The sequence below is a fragment of the Lepus europaeus genome, chromosome 19, assembly GCF_033115175.1.
Source record: "Lepus europaeus isolate LE1 chromosome 19, mLepTim1.pri, whole genome shotgun sequence".
In the NCBI taxonomy this organism is placed as follows: domain Eukaryota; kingdom Metazoa; phylum Chordata; class Mammalia; order Lagomorpha; family Leporidae; genus Lepus; species Lepus europaeus.
Genome location: NC_084845.1, coordinates 5,889,549 through 5,903,617, shown reverse-complemented (window position 1 = coordinate 5,903,617; position 14,069 = coordinate 5,889,549). Strand labels below are relative to the sequence as shown.

General features: G+C 65.2%; 2 protein-coding genes across 2 annotated transcripts in view; one reads left to right on the top strand and one right to left on the bottom strand.

Annotated features, from left to right (window-relative positions):
* Positions 1 to 6,813: 6,813 nt before the first annotated feature.
* Positions 6,814 to 10,181, top strand: C19H19orf81 (chromosome 19 C19orf81 homolog). The gene is made up of 5 exons (XM_062177912.1): positions 6,814 to 6,880; positions 8,327 to 8,399; positions 8,499 to 8,619; positions 9,173 to 9,306; positions 9,986 to 10,181. The coding sequence occupies exons 1-5, from the start codon at positions 6,814 to 6,816 to the stop codon at positions 10,179 to 10,181; spliced, it is 591 nt and encodes a 196-aa protein (XP_062033896.1).
* Positions 10,182 to 12,553: 2,372 nt separating this feature from the next.
* The window catches only part of SHANK1 (SH3 and multiple ankyrin repeat domains 1), a 37,264-nt gene continuing 35,748 nt past the window's right edge, over positions 12,554 to 14,069 (bottom strand). The window contains exon 23 of the mRNA XM_062176589.1: positions 12,554 to 13,256. Within this exon, the coding sequence (XP_062032573.1) occupies positions 12,554 to 13,256 (703 nt within the window). The remainder of the gene's footprint in view (positions 13,257 to 14,069) is intronic.

Genomic DNA, 14,069 nt, shown 5'->3' with positions numbered 1-14,069 from the left:
TGTGGCAGGGGGAGGGGAGGAGCGGACTCACCCGGAGCCGCCGCCGCCGCCGCCGCCGCCGCCGCCGCCGCCGCCGCCGCCGCAGCCCCGCGCGCCCGCCGCGGTGCCGCCCGGCTCCTCCCCCGCCCCTGTCGCAGGTCCAGGGCTCCGCCCTCTGCGCCCCTCCCCCCCTCCGCCCGGGGAGGGCGGGACGGAGGCTTCCCTGGACCTGGCGGGAGCTGGACACCTGGGGTCGTGACCTCTTGTCCCCCTCCTTCCCTCCCTCCAGGATCTAGAGGGCCCGGCTCTCTGCCGTCTTATCCCAGGTGGGGCGGGGACCCCGGGTGGGGCAGGGACCCCAGCTGCCCCCCAACCTGAGCCGCTCTGAGGGTTGGAGTGGCAGGTAGCAGAGGCCAGGCTCAGAGTCACGGAGGCACGAGCAGGACCTGGGTCTGACTCCCGCCTCTACCACTCTTGCTCGGGACCCCAGCTTCCCCATCAGCAAAGACAGCGGCAATGAACCTGCTTCCTACGGGACAAAAAACCAGTCCGATATAAATAAAGCGTTGGCACCAAGCAGGTGCCCTGGGGAGCAGCAAGTGGCGGATCCTGGTGTATTAATAGCACTCAGCGGCGAGGGCCCTGCTGCGTGCTCCGTGTTTCCTCATTCAGGCTTCAGGCTGGCTCTGGGACAATGCAGTTCCGTTATTCCGATTTCCCGGAGGAGACCATCGACGCTCCCTTGAGTGAGGCCCAGCTCCACACAGCCACGGCCGCAGACCACAGAGGTGGCTCGGAACCCCCCAGTCTCCCCCAGCACTGCCCCCCAGTCAGCAACATCCAGACCAATACCGTCTCTAAGCTAAAAATTGCTTCTGCAAACGTAAATTCTTTAAATATTTATTTATTTGAAAGGCAAGGCAGAGTTACAGAGCGAGAGAGCGAGAGAGTGAGAGAGAGAGAGAGAGAGAGAGCGCTACCATTCACTGGCTCACTCCCCAAATGGTCCCAACAGCCAGGGCTGGGTCAGGTGGGAACCAGGAGTCAGGAGCCTCCTCCCAGTCTCCCCTGTGGGTGCAGGGACCCAAGCACTTGGACCATCTTCTGCTGCCTTCCCAGGTGCGTTAGCAGAGAGCTGGATGGGAAGTGGAGCCGCCAGGACTTGAACCGGTGCCCATATGGGATGTCAGTGTCACTGGCGATGGCCCAACCCGCTTTGCCACAACGCTGGCCCCCACACGCCTCGAAGCCCTCCCACTGCTGCCAAGCTCATGTTTCACAGACATCCTCACACCCCGGAGCCCCCAGAAATGCCTCCCGGTGGGACTTGGGGCTCCCAGCTTTCCCCAGGAGGACCCACAGATGGCGCGTGCGCTCACAGCCAGAGTCGCGCCCGGCCAGGGCCTGCCAGGGTCTGCAGCTGCCCAAGTGAGACACGCAGGGTGACGCGTGGAGATGGGGACACACCGGCTTCTCAGGCCCCTGACCACTTCCGCTTCCACAGAGACGCTGGGAGTCTGAGAGGCGGTGCTGTGTGCCCCTGGCTGTGTGGCTTGAGGGTGGCGGTGCGCAGGGCACTGGGGTTCAAATCTCATTCTGCCCTCCACACGAGCGGCTTGGCTTTGGCCTCAGCTTCCTCCCCTGCACATGAGCACATTTTAAAAATCAGGTTCTAGCCCACTTCTGAGAATTCAATAAAATTCATAGGCGGTGCTTATGGGGAAAAAATGGTTGGTGTTGTCCCAGCTAGTAATTACATGTGTTTGCTCATTTGATTTTTTAAAAAAAGATTTATTTACTTATTTATTTGAGCAGCAAAATTACAGAGAGGCAGAGGGAGAGAGGCAGAGAGAGAGAGAGAGAGAGAGAGAGAGAGAGGGAGGGAGAGAGAGAGAGGTCTTCCACCCACTGGTTCACTCCCATCCAAAGCCAGGAGCCAGGAGTTTCTTCTGGGTCTCCCATGTGGGTGCAGGGGCCCAAGGACTCGGACCATCTTCCACTGCTTTCCCAGGCCACAGCAGAGAGCTGGATGGGAAGTGGAGGAGCTGGGACTTGAACCAGTGCCCATATAGGATGCCGGCACTGCAGGCGGTGGCTTTACCTGCTACACTGCAGCGCCGTGTCACCACATTGGGGACCCAGAGAGAGGACGTGCCTTGCCCAAGGGCACACAGCTAGGCAGGGTCAGAGCTGTGATGGCAGGTGGCCTGGGTCTGCCCCCACTTTTAGCCACTGTGTTGCTTGCATCTGGGAGGCTGGAGCTGTTTGCCGCGCTCGGAGTGCAAAGGGCACTGGGCGGGGAGCAGGAGACGGGGCCCTCCCCTTCCTTTGGTGACCACTTCCTGAGCACCTACTGCACACTGGGCATTTTTCTAGGCGCCCAGGATTCAACTGGGAACTAAAGAGTCAAACATCCCAGCTTCAGGATACCGCACGGTCTAGCCTAGGAGACGGGTGAGAAGCTAGCCCTGCATCCTTGGCTCCTCCCACTGGGGATTGGTGCCCTGGAGGAGAGCCCAGGGTGCTGTGCGTTTGAGAAAGCCCCGGCCGAGGAGTGGGCAGGAGCCAGGTGATCATGGGCAGGGAGGGGCACGCTCCTGGAGAAGGAGCCACCTGCAGGGGGGCCCGGCAGGAGGAGGCCTGAGGACTGCAGGCACACAGGCTCCACGCGGGTCCCTGCTGCCTGCCACAATGCCCGGCACGCGACAGGCACTCAGTAAATGATGGGTGGGTGGGTTGATAGAAGGATGTATGATGGGGGGCCGGCGCTGGGGCGTAGTGGGTAAAGCCGCCACCTGCAGTGTCCGCATGCCATATGGGCGCCGATTCTAGTCCCGGCTGCTCCACTTCCCATCCAGCTCTCTGCTGTGGCCTGGGAAAGCAGTGGAAGATGGCCCAGGTCCTTGGGCTCCTGCACCCATGTGGGAGACCCGGAAGAAACTCCTGGCTCCTGGCTTTGGATCGGCCCAGCTCTGGCTGTTGTGGCCAACTCGGAAGTGAACCAGCAGATGGAAGACCTCTCTCTCTCTCTGCCTCTCCTTCTCTCTGTGTGTAACTCTGACTTTCAAATAATAATAAATAAATCTTAAAAATTCATTATAAAAAAAGGATGTATGATGGGTGGATGGACAGATGGATGGATGGCTGAGTGGGCGGATGGACAGATGGTGGGTGGATGGGTGGATGGATGGATGATGGACGTGTTGATGGGTAGACAGACGGATGGAAGGGTGAGTGGCTGGATGGACGGTGGGTGTGGGAGAACAGATGAAAGAATGGATGAGTGTGCACAAACATCGCCGGCTGCACACATGGCTGCACCTGGAAGTAGAGGCAGGCACGCGCCCAGAGACAAGCACGCACGGAAACACAGTCTCTCCCCTCCTCCGGGTGCTCGCCCTGGAAGAGAGCTGGGCCAGGCTCGCAGGGGCTGCGTGCACAGGGGGTGGGAAGGCAGAGCCTGCAGGCAGGGCTGCGAGCAGCCTCCCCCTCTCTGCGGTGCTGACATCATTTCTGGATTGGAGGAAAATGCTGATTCAGGGATGTGTGTCCCAGGCCGGGCGCCAGCCGGGGGAGTGGGACGGGGAAGGCCCTGGAAGGCAGAGAGACCGGCGAGGGAGAGCTGGATGGAGACGCAGAGAGCAGAGAGGTGGGGAGAGAGGCAGAGGTGACGGGGGAGAGAGATGGAGACGCAGAGACACAGAGAGACTGACAGGGACGGGCTTGGCCTGGGGGCTGCAGCGCTGGCGTCCGACCTGAGTGCACTTTTGACTCCGGCTTCTTCCTGCTCCTGCAGACCCTGGGAAGTGGACGGGGTCCCAGGCTGCGCTCCTGGCTCCTGGCTCTGGCCTGGCCCAGCTCCAACCTTGCAGGCTCTGGGAGTGGGGAAGGAGCCTCGTCTCTGTGCTCTCCCCCTCTCTCGTAAGTGCATAATTGAAAAGAAAAATGCGGAGACTCATGAACAGTCACTCAAATCCAGACACGGAAGGAGACGAGGCCAGGTTTCAGGGGCTGGTGGAGAGGAAGACAAAGCGCAGAGAGCAGGGGTGCGCTGAGAGAGGGAGACAGAGCGAGCAGCAGGGGAAGGGAGACAAAGACGCTCACAGCGGCAGCTGCAGAGGGTGCGGGGACCGGGACCAGGGCACGGAGGCTCCCTGCCGGGCCGGCTCCGATTGAGGGTTGGTTAACCTTGCTATTCACTCCCCAAATGGCCGCAGTGACTGGGGCTGGGCCAGGCTGAAGCCAGGAGCTCTCCCAGGTGCATGAGCAGGGAGCTGAACTGGAAGTGGAGCAGCCGGGACTTGAACCAGTGCCCATAGGGGATGCCAGTGTTGCAGGTGGTGGCTTTTCCCACTGTGCCACGGCGCCAGCCCCCGCTGAAAGTCGACTCATTGGCAAGAGAGGAGGAGGCTGAGGATCAGAGAGGGGAGGACATTTGCCCAGGGCTGCACAGCCTGGGTGTGGCATTCAACGCTGACCTGTTCCACTCCAGAGGCAGAGATGGGTCAGGGGACAGACCCCTGAGCAAGGCTACGGACAAACTATGTCCAGAGGTCTGGAAAAGGGGCAGAGGAAGAAGACAGACAGCACAATCGGGACTCCACAGACGCCCACAATGGTGAGGGTGCACCAGGAGCCGGGAGCTCAGCCCAGGCCTCCCACAAGGGGCGGGGCCCCAGTCACCTGCACCATCACCGCTGCCGCCCGGGCCTGCAGCACAGGAAGCTGGAGCTGGACTCAGCCAGGCGTTTCGGCAGCGCAGGCACCGGCGGAATGGCCACTCTGTTTCCTATCAGAGATGAGGGCACCCGAGACTGGCAATGAGGGAGGGAGAAGCGTCACCCAGGCAGAGACCCTGTGAGGGCGGGCGCGTCCACACAACGTGGATTAAGGAGACTCTTGACAGGGCTGGCGCTGTGGTGTAGTGGGTAAAAGCCGTGACCTGCAGTGCCAGCATCCCATGTGGGCGCTGGTTCGAGACCTGGCTGCTCCACTTCCTGTCCAGCTCTCTGCTGTGGCCTGGGAAAGCAGTAGAAGATGGCCCAAGTCCTTGGGCCCCTGCACCCACGTGGGAGACCTGGAAGAAGCTCCTGGCTCCTGGTTTTGGATTGATGCAGCTCCAGCCAACTGGGGAGTGAACCAGTGAATGGAAGACCCCTCTCTCTCTCTACGTCCACCTCTGCCTCTCTGTAACTCTGCCTTTCAAATACGTAAATCTTAAAAAAAAAAAAAAAGTCTCCTGGGACAGCCACACCCCAAAGCAGAGTCCTCTAACGCACCTGAGAAGCAGCAGGTGATAAACCGAGTGCTTGGGCCCCCACCAGGAGAGCAGGATGGATTGGCCCAGCCCTGGCTGTTGTAGGCTTTTGGGGCAAGGAAAAAAGTGGATGGAAGATCTCCTTTTTCTCTGTCCCCCCCCCCTTTGTCACTCTGCCTTTCAAATCAACCCCCAATCTTTAAAAACACACGTGGCAGCACAGGCATGGGGCGGGGGCGGTGTCTGCAGGGCTGAGGTGGGAGAGGGAGGCGGGGCTAGATCCTGCCAGTCTTGGATGAGCGCTGAGCGCCTGAACCGCTGTCCAAGGTGCTGAGAGCCCACCGGGGCCTCGCCTTGACTGGATGCCGGGATACGGAGGAGGCCGGGCAAGGGCCCAGCCTGGGACACGGGACGAGGTCTGAGCGGCTGCCCTCTCTGGGAGAGCAGCGCGGAGGAAGGGGCAGAGGAGGCACGGGGCAGAGGGATCCAGCATGGCCACTCACAGGGTGTGAGGGCTGGGAAATGGGGGGGGGGGGCGCATAGGGGAGGGGAGGAGGGGAGGGAGGGGAAGAATGGGGTGAGACCCTTTAGGCCTGCATCGTTTCAATCACCAACGCCAGGAACTCCGATCGAACGGATCTAGGCCTACGAGGGAATGTATGGGGTGGGCGAGCTTCAGGCACCACCGGATCCAGGCGTCATGGACGTCACCGAGGCAAGTTCTCTCGCCCTGTGTGTGGGGACGTGGTGGCTGGACTCCGGCCAGCCTCGCAGCTTCCGTAGGAAGGTCCTCCTCCGACGGTGATGTGGAGGTCCAGGTGCTGCTACCTGGAGCCGATAGGAACAGCACGAACTCAGGGCAGAGGCGGTGGCCATGCAGAGCCGCTGCAGGGCCCAGAGCTCGCGCCCAGCACTCTGCAGAGGCAAAGGGAGGGGGCCCCAGGCCCCAGGTGGGCCCCTCCCCCCCGCCGTATCCTGGCAACCAGCCCCGTGCCCGCGAGAACCCCGTTTCAGTTTGAATCTAGGCTGGGTCTAACCCCGGGCCTGCGAGAGGCAGGGTCTGAGCGCAGGGCAAGTGGGAGAGCAAGGGCATGGCCGAGGTCAGGGGCGGTGGCTAGCCGGGGAGCGATGGAGACAGCAGGCCGGGGGCCGCGAGCGGGAGAGGCCGGGCTGGACAGAGCGGGGCGGAGAGCTGTGGGGAGTGGGCGGGGCGGCGGGATGGGGAGATGCGGGGGGCACTGATGGAGCGGGAGCCGGGTGAGATGGAGCCAGCCAGGAGAGAAGTCGGCAGGAAGAGGCCGGAGAAATCGGGCCAAAGAGTGGAGCGGTGGGGAGAGCGAGAGGGGGCGAGGGGGAGCGAGCGATGGGGCTCCGGGGGGCAGGAACCGGGGCAGTGGGGCGCCCCGGGCGTCCCCGAGCTCAGGGGCACCCGCGTGGCGTGGCGGCAGCCCTCCAGCCCCGTGTTTCCCGCCCGGGAAGAGGCGGCGGCGGCGGCGGGGAGAAGGAGCGCGGGCGGGGGCCCCAGCCGGAGCCTCTCCTGCCGCCCTCCTGAGACCTCCCCCACCCGCCTTCCCAGGATGCAGCCAGAGGTGGAGACCTTGTGCTCCTCCACCCAGGGCAACCCCGGCCTGCACAGGGAGGCAGGTAGGGCCCGGGCCGTGGGGGGAGGGCGCAGGGGGGGCCCCGTCATCCGGGCATCCTGGCCCTCGGTGAGGCGCCTTGCAAGTAACAGGAGCCCCAGGCTCCTGTTCACCGGGTTCCCGGACAGAGGCCTCCCCGACTTTCCCAACTCTGGGCCTCAAACTACATTTCCCATGAGCCTCTGCACTGGCCGGGCAAGACTCTTAGCTGAGAACTACATTTCCCATGAGCGCCTGCAGCCCCCACCAATGCGCTGAACCCAGAACTACATTTCCCATGAGGCTCTAGGGCCTGCTCTACTCCCCTGAGTGCCCTCAGCTGTCTCCCACCTACGCCTACGTTCACCCCAGGCCCTATTTAACAAGAGCCTCCGAGACGGAGGTCCTACCTTGCTTCCTTCTTTATTCTTTATTTGAAAGAGTTACAGAGAGACAGAGATGGTCCATCTGCTGGTTCACTCCCCAGAGGGCCCTAATGGCCAAGGCTGGGCCAGCCCAGAGCCAGGACCTGGAACTCCGTCTGGGTTTCCCACGTGGATGCGGGGGTTCAAGGATTTGACCCATCTTCCGCTGCTTCCTTAGGCGCGGTAATTAGCAGGAAGCTGGATCGGAAGGGGCGCAGGCAGGACTCGAACCGGCGGCCACATGGGATGCCAGCGCCTGTGTCCTAACCAGCCAGGCGTAGCGCACGCCCACGCCCACGTTGGTATTTTTTTCATTGTTTGACAGGTGTCTCTGCCGAACAAGCGTAGGGGGGCACTGGTTTGAACTGGGTGGGTGCGCCCGAGGGAACTGGGGGTGAGGGACCCGGGGTTCCCCGCCCCAGCTCAGGGGTGTGGACCCTCCGGAGACGGGTAAGCAGGAAGCCACAGCGCTGGAGGCGGCCCGTGGGGCGAGCTGTGAGCGCGGCTCTCAGCCCCCGTGTGCCTGCTGGCGGCTTCCGAGCGGAGCCGGGCCAGCAGAACAGGTGCTGTGTCTTGTCCCGTGTCCCACGTTTTGTATCCGCCTGGGCCGCGGGACAGCCTGCGGGCCCGTTCAAGTGGGACATCGCTGCATTCAATCAACTATTGTCGGAGTGTCGTGTCGTGTCGAGGCGTCATTCGGGATAGGCTTTGCCACAGAGAGAGCCCAGGGCGCAGTGGCTACAGAAGACGGGAGGGCAGGTGTCCGGGGGGGGGGGGGCCACCGCGCTTGCTCACCGTGTCCACACTCCAGGCCAGGCTGGCCGGAAGAGGGAGCAAAATGGAGCGAGGGCCTTCCGCTTCCTTCCGCCCGGCTGTCCGCCCTCGGTGTCCCCTCCAGGGCCCGGCGCAGGGCCCCGGCTGCAGCCTCACAGGGCTGGGACAGAAGGGTGGGCTTTGGACAACCGCTTTTCCGGGAGCTTCCAGGAAAAGCACCTGCTTGGCCCAGGTGGGCTCAGCGCAGCTGATCCTGGGTCCCCCGTCCCCAGGAGCCCCCCTTATGGACCTGGAGACCCCCGAGGAGACTCCGACTCGGAGCCTAGGCAGGCCTGTCAAATCCTCGTGAGTAGCCCCTGGCCCGGTGACCTCTGACCTCAGCCCCTCCGCCCCACGACGGCGGCGATGAGTTCCGACCTGTCCACCCCGCGGCCCCTTCCCCAGGAAGCAGTACCTGCGGCAGGTGATCGCGGAGTACGAGGCCCTGGATCGCGAGCTGCCCTGCATCCGGAAGTTCCCCGTGCCCCCCGCTGCCCAGCCCCTGTGCCTCTGCATGGAGACCTCGGTGAGCGGTCTGGGGGGTGGGCACGCAAACCGGCCACCCAGCACCCAAGTCCTGGCAAAGCCCGGCCCCAGCTTCTCGCTGCACTACACCACCCGGCCCTCTCTGCGGCCAGCGGCCCCTGTCACCCGCCCAAGGCGGCCCTCTCCGGGGGCACCGATCTCACGGTCTCCTTGCAGCTGCCCCGATTCTCTGGGCCAGGGCCACGGTGTCCAGCCGGGTGCTGTCCAGCTGAGCGGTCCATCTAAGTTTCTGAGTGTTACATGGACAAGGCGTCCGTCACCCCCGCCCCAGGCCCCGCATTCCCTAAAATGCACGCGCGTCGGGGGCGGGCGGAGACCCGGGAGCTCCTAGCTGCTTTCCATAGCCTGGGGGCGCACGGGCCTCGGTGCCCGGTCATTCGCGGACTGGCGAGCGCTGGCACTTCTGGGAGCAGGGCCCTTGCACCTGCGGGGGCCCCGTGGTCCCCCGCACCGCGTGCCCTCGGGTGGCTCCGCAGGTGCGGTCCAGCGCGCGCCCCCGGCGGAGGCCCCTCTCCAACCGCGGCCCTCCGCAGGAGGACTTCACCCACCTGGAGGTGCTGGAGGCGCTGGAGGCCGAGCTCCCCGGGGCCATGGAGAGCGGGCGCGTGGACAGCATCCGCTTTGAGAACATGAACGTCATCTGTGGGACCGCAGGCCGCCGGGACCGGTGAGCCCGCGGCGGGAGCGCGGCCAGGGGGCGGGCCCTGGGGCCGGAGGCGCTGGGGGCGGGCCGGGGCCACGAGGTGAGAGCGCGATTGGATAAGGGCGACGAGGGGCGTGGCCATGGTAGGCTGTGCTAGGGGTGGGGTCGAGGAGGCGGGGCCTAGCTAAGCACGATTGGGTAACGAGCTGAGGGGCGGGGCCGAGAGGGAGCACGCTGGAGGGGTGGCAAAGGTAGAAGCGCTAGGGGCGGGGCCGGGGCCACGAGGTAAGAGCGCGGTTGGATAAGGGCGACGAGGGGCGTGGCTAGGGTAGGCGGTGCTAGAGGGTGGGATCGAGGAGGCGGGGCCTAGCTAAGCACGATTGGGTAACGAGTTGAGGGGCGGGGCCGAGAGCGAGCACGCTTAGGGGGCGTGGCCTAGGTTAGAAGCGCTAGGGGTGGGCCGGGTCCAAGAGGTCAGAGCGCGGTAGGGTAAGGGCGCTGGGGGCATGGCCTGGGATAAGGGAGCGGGGCCGGGGCCACGAGGTAAGAGCGCGGTTGGGTGAGGGAGCTGGGGCGTGGCCTACGTTAGAGGGGCGGGGCGTGGCCACGAGGGAAGAGCGCGGTTGGGTGAGGGAGCTGGGGGCGTGGCCTAGGTTAGAGGCGCTAGGGTCGGCCCTTCAGCCTCGGCCCCGCCCCCTTGCAGGTGGCTCATCACGGTCCTGGACTTCCAGACGCGGTCGCACCTGCTGCGCTCCGGGCTCAGCCCCCGCGGGCTCGCGCACCCGCTCGTGCGCCACGACGAGCTGCTGCTGGGCGACTACCGCCTGCACCTGCGCCGCGCCCTGGTGCGACGGCGCATGCTCGAGGCCCTGGGGGCGGAACCGGCCGAGGAAGACTGACGTGCGGGAGGGGACGGCCGCGGCTGCGCCTGCGCACCGCCCGGCTGGCGCGGGCGACCTTCCCCGCCCCCGAGGGAAGGGGGCGTCGCCTCCCCAGAAAGGAGGCGGGGCCGGCTCGAGGGGGTGGATACTGTGAGTTTAATTATAAAGAATGACCTGGTACAAAAGCCATTTCTCTCTGCAAAATCTTGGTGGGGAGTCAGGGGGAGGGAGGTGATGGGGGGTAGGGACGAGCCCCCATACTACTACCCCGCCTCCCCAGTCTTCGACCCTGCAAATGGACGCCTGGGTCCCAGCCCCTGGACGGATACACTGAGGCCCGCCAAGGCTAGGCCCGGGCGCCGGGGCTCTCAACGCGGACCGAGCCCTGTCCACCGCAACCAGACGTCAGCCTCCTCTTCCTCCTCCCCCACCCCCCTTGGAAGACAATTCTCGGGCTTTTATTTCAGGTTTTTTTTTTTTTTTCTGGATTTTTTTTCGTGTGTGTGTGTCCCTAGGGTTTTTGTTCCGTATTTTCGTCTTAGGTTTTTGTTTCTCTTTTTGCTTTGTCTCTCCACCCCGCGCTGCTCCCCCCATCCAGACCCTCCCCCCTCCCCCCCCCGGCCTCTCCTCCCCCCTCCCCGCCCCCTCCCCCCTCCCCAACCCCACGGCACCCATCCAGAATGAACAAGCCCTTGGTAGACAGGTGCCGCGCAGGCCCCCTGCGGACCGGGGGCATCCGCCGAGGGGGAGGGGGCGGGTAGGGGCTCCTCTCCTGGCCACCCCTCCCCCCTCCCACAACCCTCCCACAAGGTTCCCCGCAGATCCCTGACGTGGTGAGGGGAGGGGCGGTCCCCTCCCCTCATGGACTGAGCGCCCCCCCATCGGGGGTAGGGGGCAGCTGAGGGGGGAATGGGCTGGGGGGGAGGAGGGGGAGCTCCCTTCTTTGGCAGCTGAACACGGGGGGGGGGGGACCTGAGGGCGGTGCCCTCCCCCCTTGACCCACAGCAGGAGAGGGGGCCTCTCAGGTAGGGAGGGGTGGCTTCAAGTTCGCAAGCCCCAGGAATACGGGGAGGGGGCGGCGTGCAGGAGAGCGAGCCATGCTGGAGGGAGAGAAGGAAGGGGTCCGGAGGGGGCGAGGGGCGGCTGGGGCGGCGGCCCAGGGACAGGAGGAGTGGGGGGTGTGGAGGGCGGAGCGGACGCGCAGGTGTGCGTGGAGCCGCCTGGCCAGGAGAAGCGAGTGCGGCAGGTACGAGTAAAGGCCGAGGGGGAGAAAGGCTGGCCCAGCCCGGGCACGCGGCCTGGGAAGGAAGCGGGAGCGGACGGCAGGTGCAGCAGCAGTCACCGGAGTGAGCAAGGCGCGGGGAAGGCCCCCGGGGAGGGAGGCTGTGCCCGGCGTGGAGAGGGGGCGAGGGCGGGGCCTGGCAGGTGTGCAGGGGGTGTGACAAAAGTGACAGTGCGGGAGGCGGAGGCGGGGGAGGGAGGGTCTGGGGGTTCAGAAGAGGCAGGGCGAGTGCTTCAGCGAAAGGCGGAGGTGAGAGCAGGTGCGCCGGGGGCGGGGAGGTGGGGGTCCAGGATAAACAGGGCGCGGGGTCGGGAGAGTGTGTCCCACGTGTGTCTGCAGCATGGGTCCAGAGAGCAGAGGAGTGGGGGGTGGAGTCCGGGGAGGGAGGTCCGGAGTGAGGGCGCGGGGGGGGGGGAGTGTATAGAAGCTACAGCAGGGGCCCTGGAGCGAGAGGGAGAGACGCGAGGTGCGCGCGGGCGGGGACGGGCAGTGCTGGGCAGCGGAGCGGGGCTCGCAAGCCGGAAGTGCGGCGCCGCGCGGTGTGCGGAGACAGCCGGAGGGGAACGTGTGCAAAACGGCAGGGCGGGGCGGGGCCGGGGCGGGGCCAGGGCGGGGCGTGCGGCAGCGCGTGCGGGAGGCTGGGGGCCGGGAGCGGAGGAGGGAAGGGCGGCTAGAGGGGTGGCAGGTGGTGGAATGTGAGGGCACCCCCTTCCCCTGTGGCCTGGGGGCGTCGGGCCCCACCCAGTCAGGCTCAGGGCTGACCCTCTATGGCTCTGTCTGTCCCCTCCCCCCCCCCCCCCCCCCGGGATCGACCCTTCCTGCCTCCTCCTGCAGCCCCCTGTGGAATTCCTCGGTCCCCCTCCGCTCCCGGAGCTCACACACGCAGACACACACACAGTCTGGCGTCAGCTGCCCCCTCCTGTGAGGTGCGAGTGTCCGGCCTTGGCAGCGGGCCACCTGGTGGCCTCAGGCCTTGGGAGACAGGGCAGGGCAGGGCGCAGTTTCCGCAGAGTCCCTGGCCCAGGGAGAGAACAGGGTCTGGGTCAGAGGTCAAGAGGCCAGCAGGCTCCAGGGTCCAGTGGACGGGCTGGTCCGCCCAGGCCAGCCATCACCTCTCCAGGAAAAATTTGAGAGCCCGGTCGATGTTCATACGGTGCCCCACCCTGGTCACGCCCAGGTCCACGTAGTCCTCCTTGGTCAAGGCAGGCAGGTGGGAGCCGTCGATCTCATGGTCCAGGAACCGGGCTCGGTGCTCGGCCAAGCCCAGCCACTCGAGCCAGTCGGCCACGTCGAACTTGGTCCAGAAGCCCAGAGGTTTGGCGCCGAACGGCTTGTCCGGGGGCAGGGACAGCAGGCGGGTCGGCGACAGGGAGCGGGAGGCCCCTCCGAGGCCCCCGGACATCCCCGGGTGCGGCGGCACGAACACGGGGGCGAAGGGGTCTCCCGAGCCCCCTGCCCCGCCCGTGGGGGAGCCGCGGATGTCAAAGAGGGCCGGATAGAGGGGTCCGGAAGGCAGGATGGGCAGCGACGAGGGCCTGGGCGCAGGGCTGACCTTGTGCTCCGAGGCGGGCAGCAGCGAGGGGCTGGGGGCCCGGCGGAGCAGCGGCGGCCGCATCTCGAACTCCACGCCCTGGAGGTGGCGGGTGGACGCGGAGGAGGAGGCCGAGGGTGAGGTGGCCCCTGCGGCAGCCGCGGCCGAAGGGGAAACCCCGCTTCCGGTGGGGAGCGCCGGCAGAGGCGGTTTGGGCCAGTTCTGAAACAGGCTGCTGACTGGTTTGGAGAGGAGCGAGGACTGGGGGTCTTCGGAGAGTCTGGAAGGTGACAAGGGGGCGGGCGGGCGAGGAGAGGGGCGCAGGGGTGAGGGCAGCGGGTGAGAAACAGGCGGAGGTCCAGATACAGGGAGAGAGGCCAGGGGCGGAGAGCCAGAGGACAGCGTGCCGAGAGATGGGCGGGGCCGGGGGTGAGAGGCGCCGGCAGAGGCAGAGGGAGAGGACAGATGGATGTGCGGACAGGAGAGAGATGAGAGAAAAAGAGACATTAAGTGATCAGAATCATCATCGCCGCCACTCACTGCTGCTCACGTGTGCCAGGCATGGTTCTAAGTGCTCTAGGTTACCACATCTCAGTGTCACCCCCACGACAGCCCCGGTGCCGGGAACAGAGAGGTCGAGCAGCTTGCCTAAGGACACACAGCCAGGAAGTGGCAGAGCCCGGGTCATATGGCACCGAGGTCTGAGCTCTTCACCACTACTCTATACTGCCTTTGGGGTTATGGCCGTGGTAGCGGGGTGGGAGACGGGGAGACAGTGAGAGAGGAACAAAGAGGGTGTGTGTCCGGGGGGAGAGAGATGGAAGGGGGTAGGGGACAGAGAGAGAGAGAGAGAGATGAAGAGAGGGAGATGAAAGAGAGAAGAAACAAGGGGAGAAAAGCGTTCCCCTCGTCCCTTTAGCTCTCTCCAGCACGGGCCCACCGCAGGGCCTTTGCACTGGCTGTCCCTCTGCCCGGCTGCTCTGCCTGCTGCCTACCTCCACTCTGCTCACCCAGTACCGAGAGAGACCTCTGACCGACCGGAAACGGCATACTCCCCACCCTCCCCCGGGTGGTTGCAATGACTGCTTGCTGT

Coding starts and splice junctions, on each gene's coding strand:
- C19H19orf81 (XM_062177912.1), top strand. CDS start 6,814: ATGCAGCCAGAGGTGGAGACCTTGTGCTCCTCCACCCAGGGCAACCCC. Junction 8,400..8,498: donor GGCAGGCCTGTCAAATCCTC/GTGAGTAGCCCC, acceptor CCCCTTCCCCAG/GAAGCAGTACCTGCGGCAGG. Junction 9,307..9,985: donor ACCGCAGGCCGCCGGGACCG/GTGAGCCCGCGG, acceptor GCCCCCTTGCAG/GTGGCTCATCACGGTCCTGG.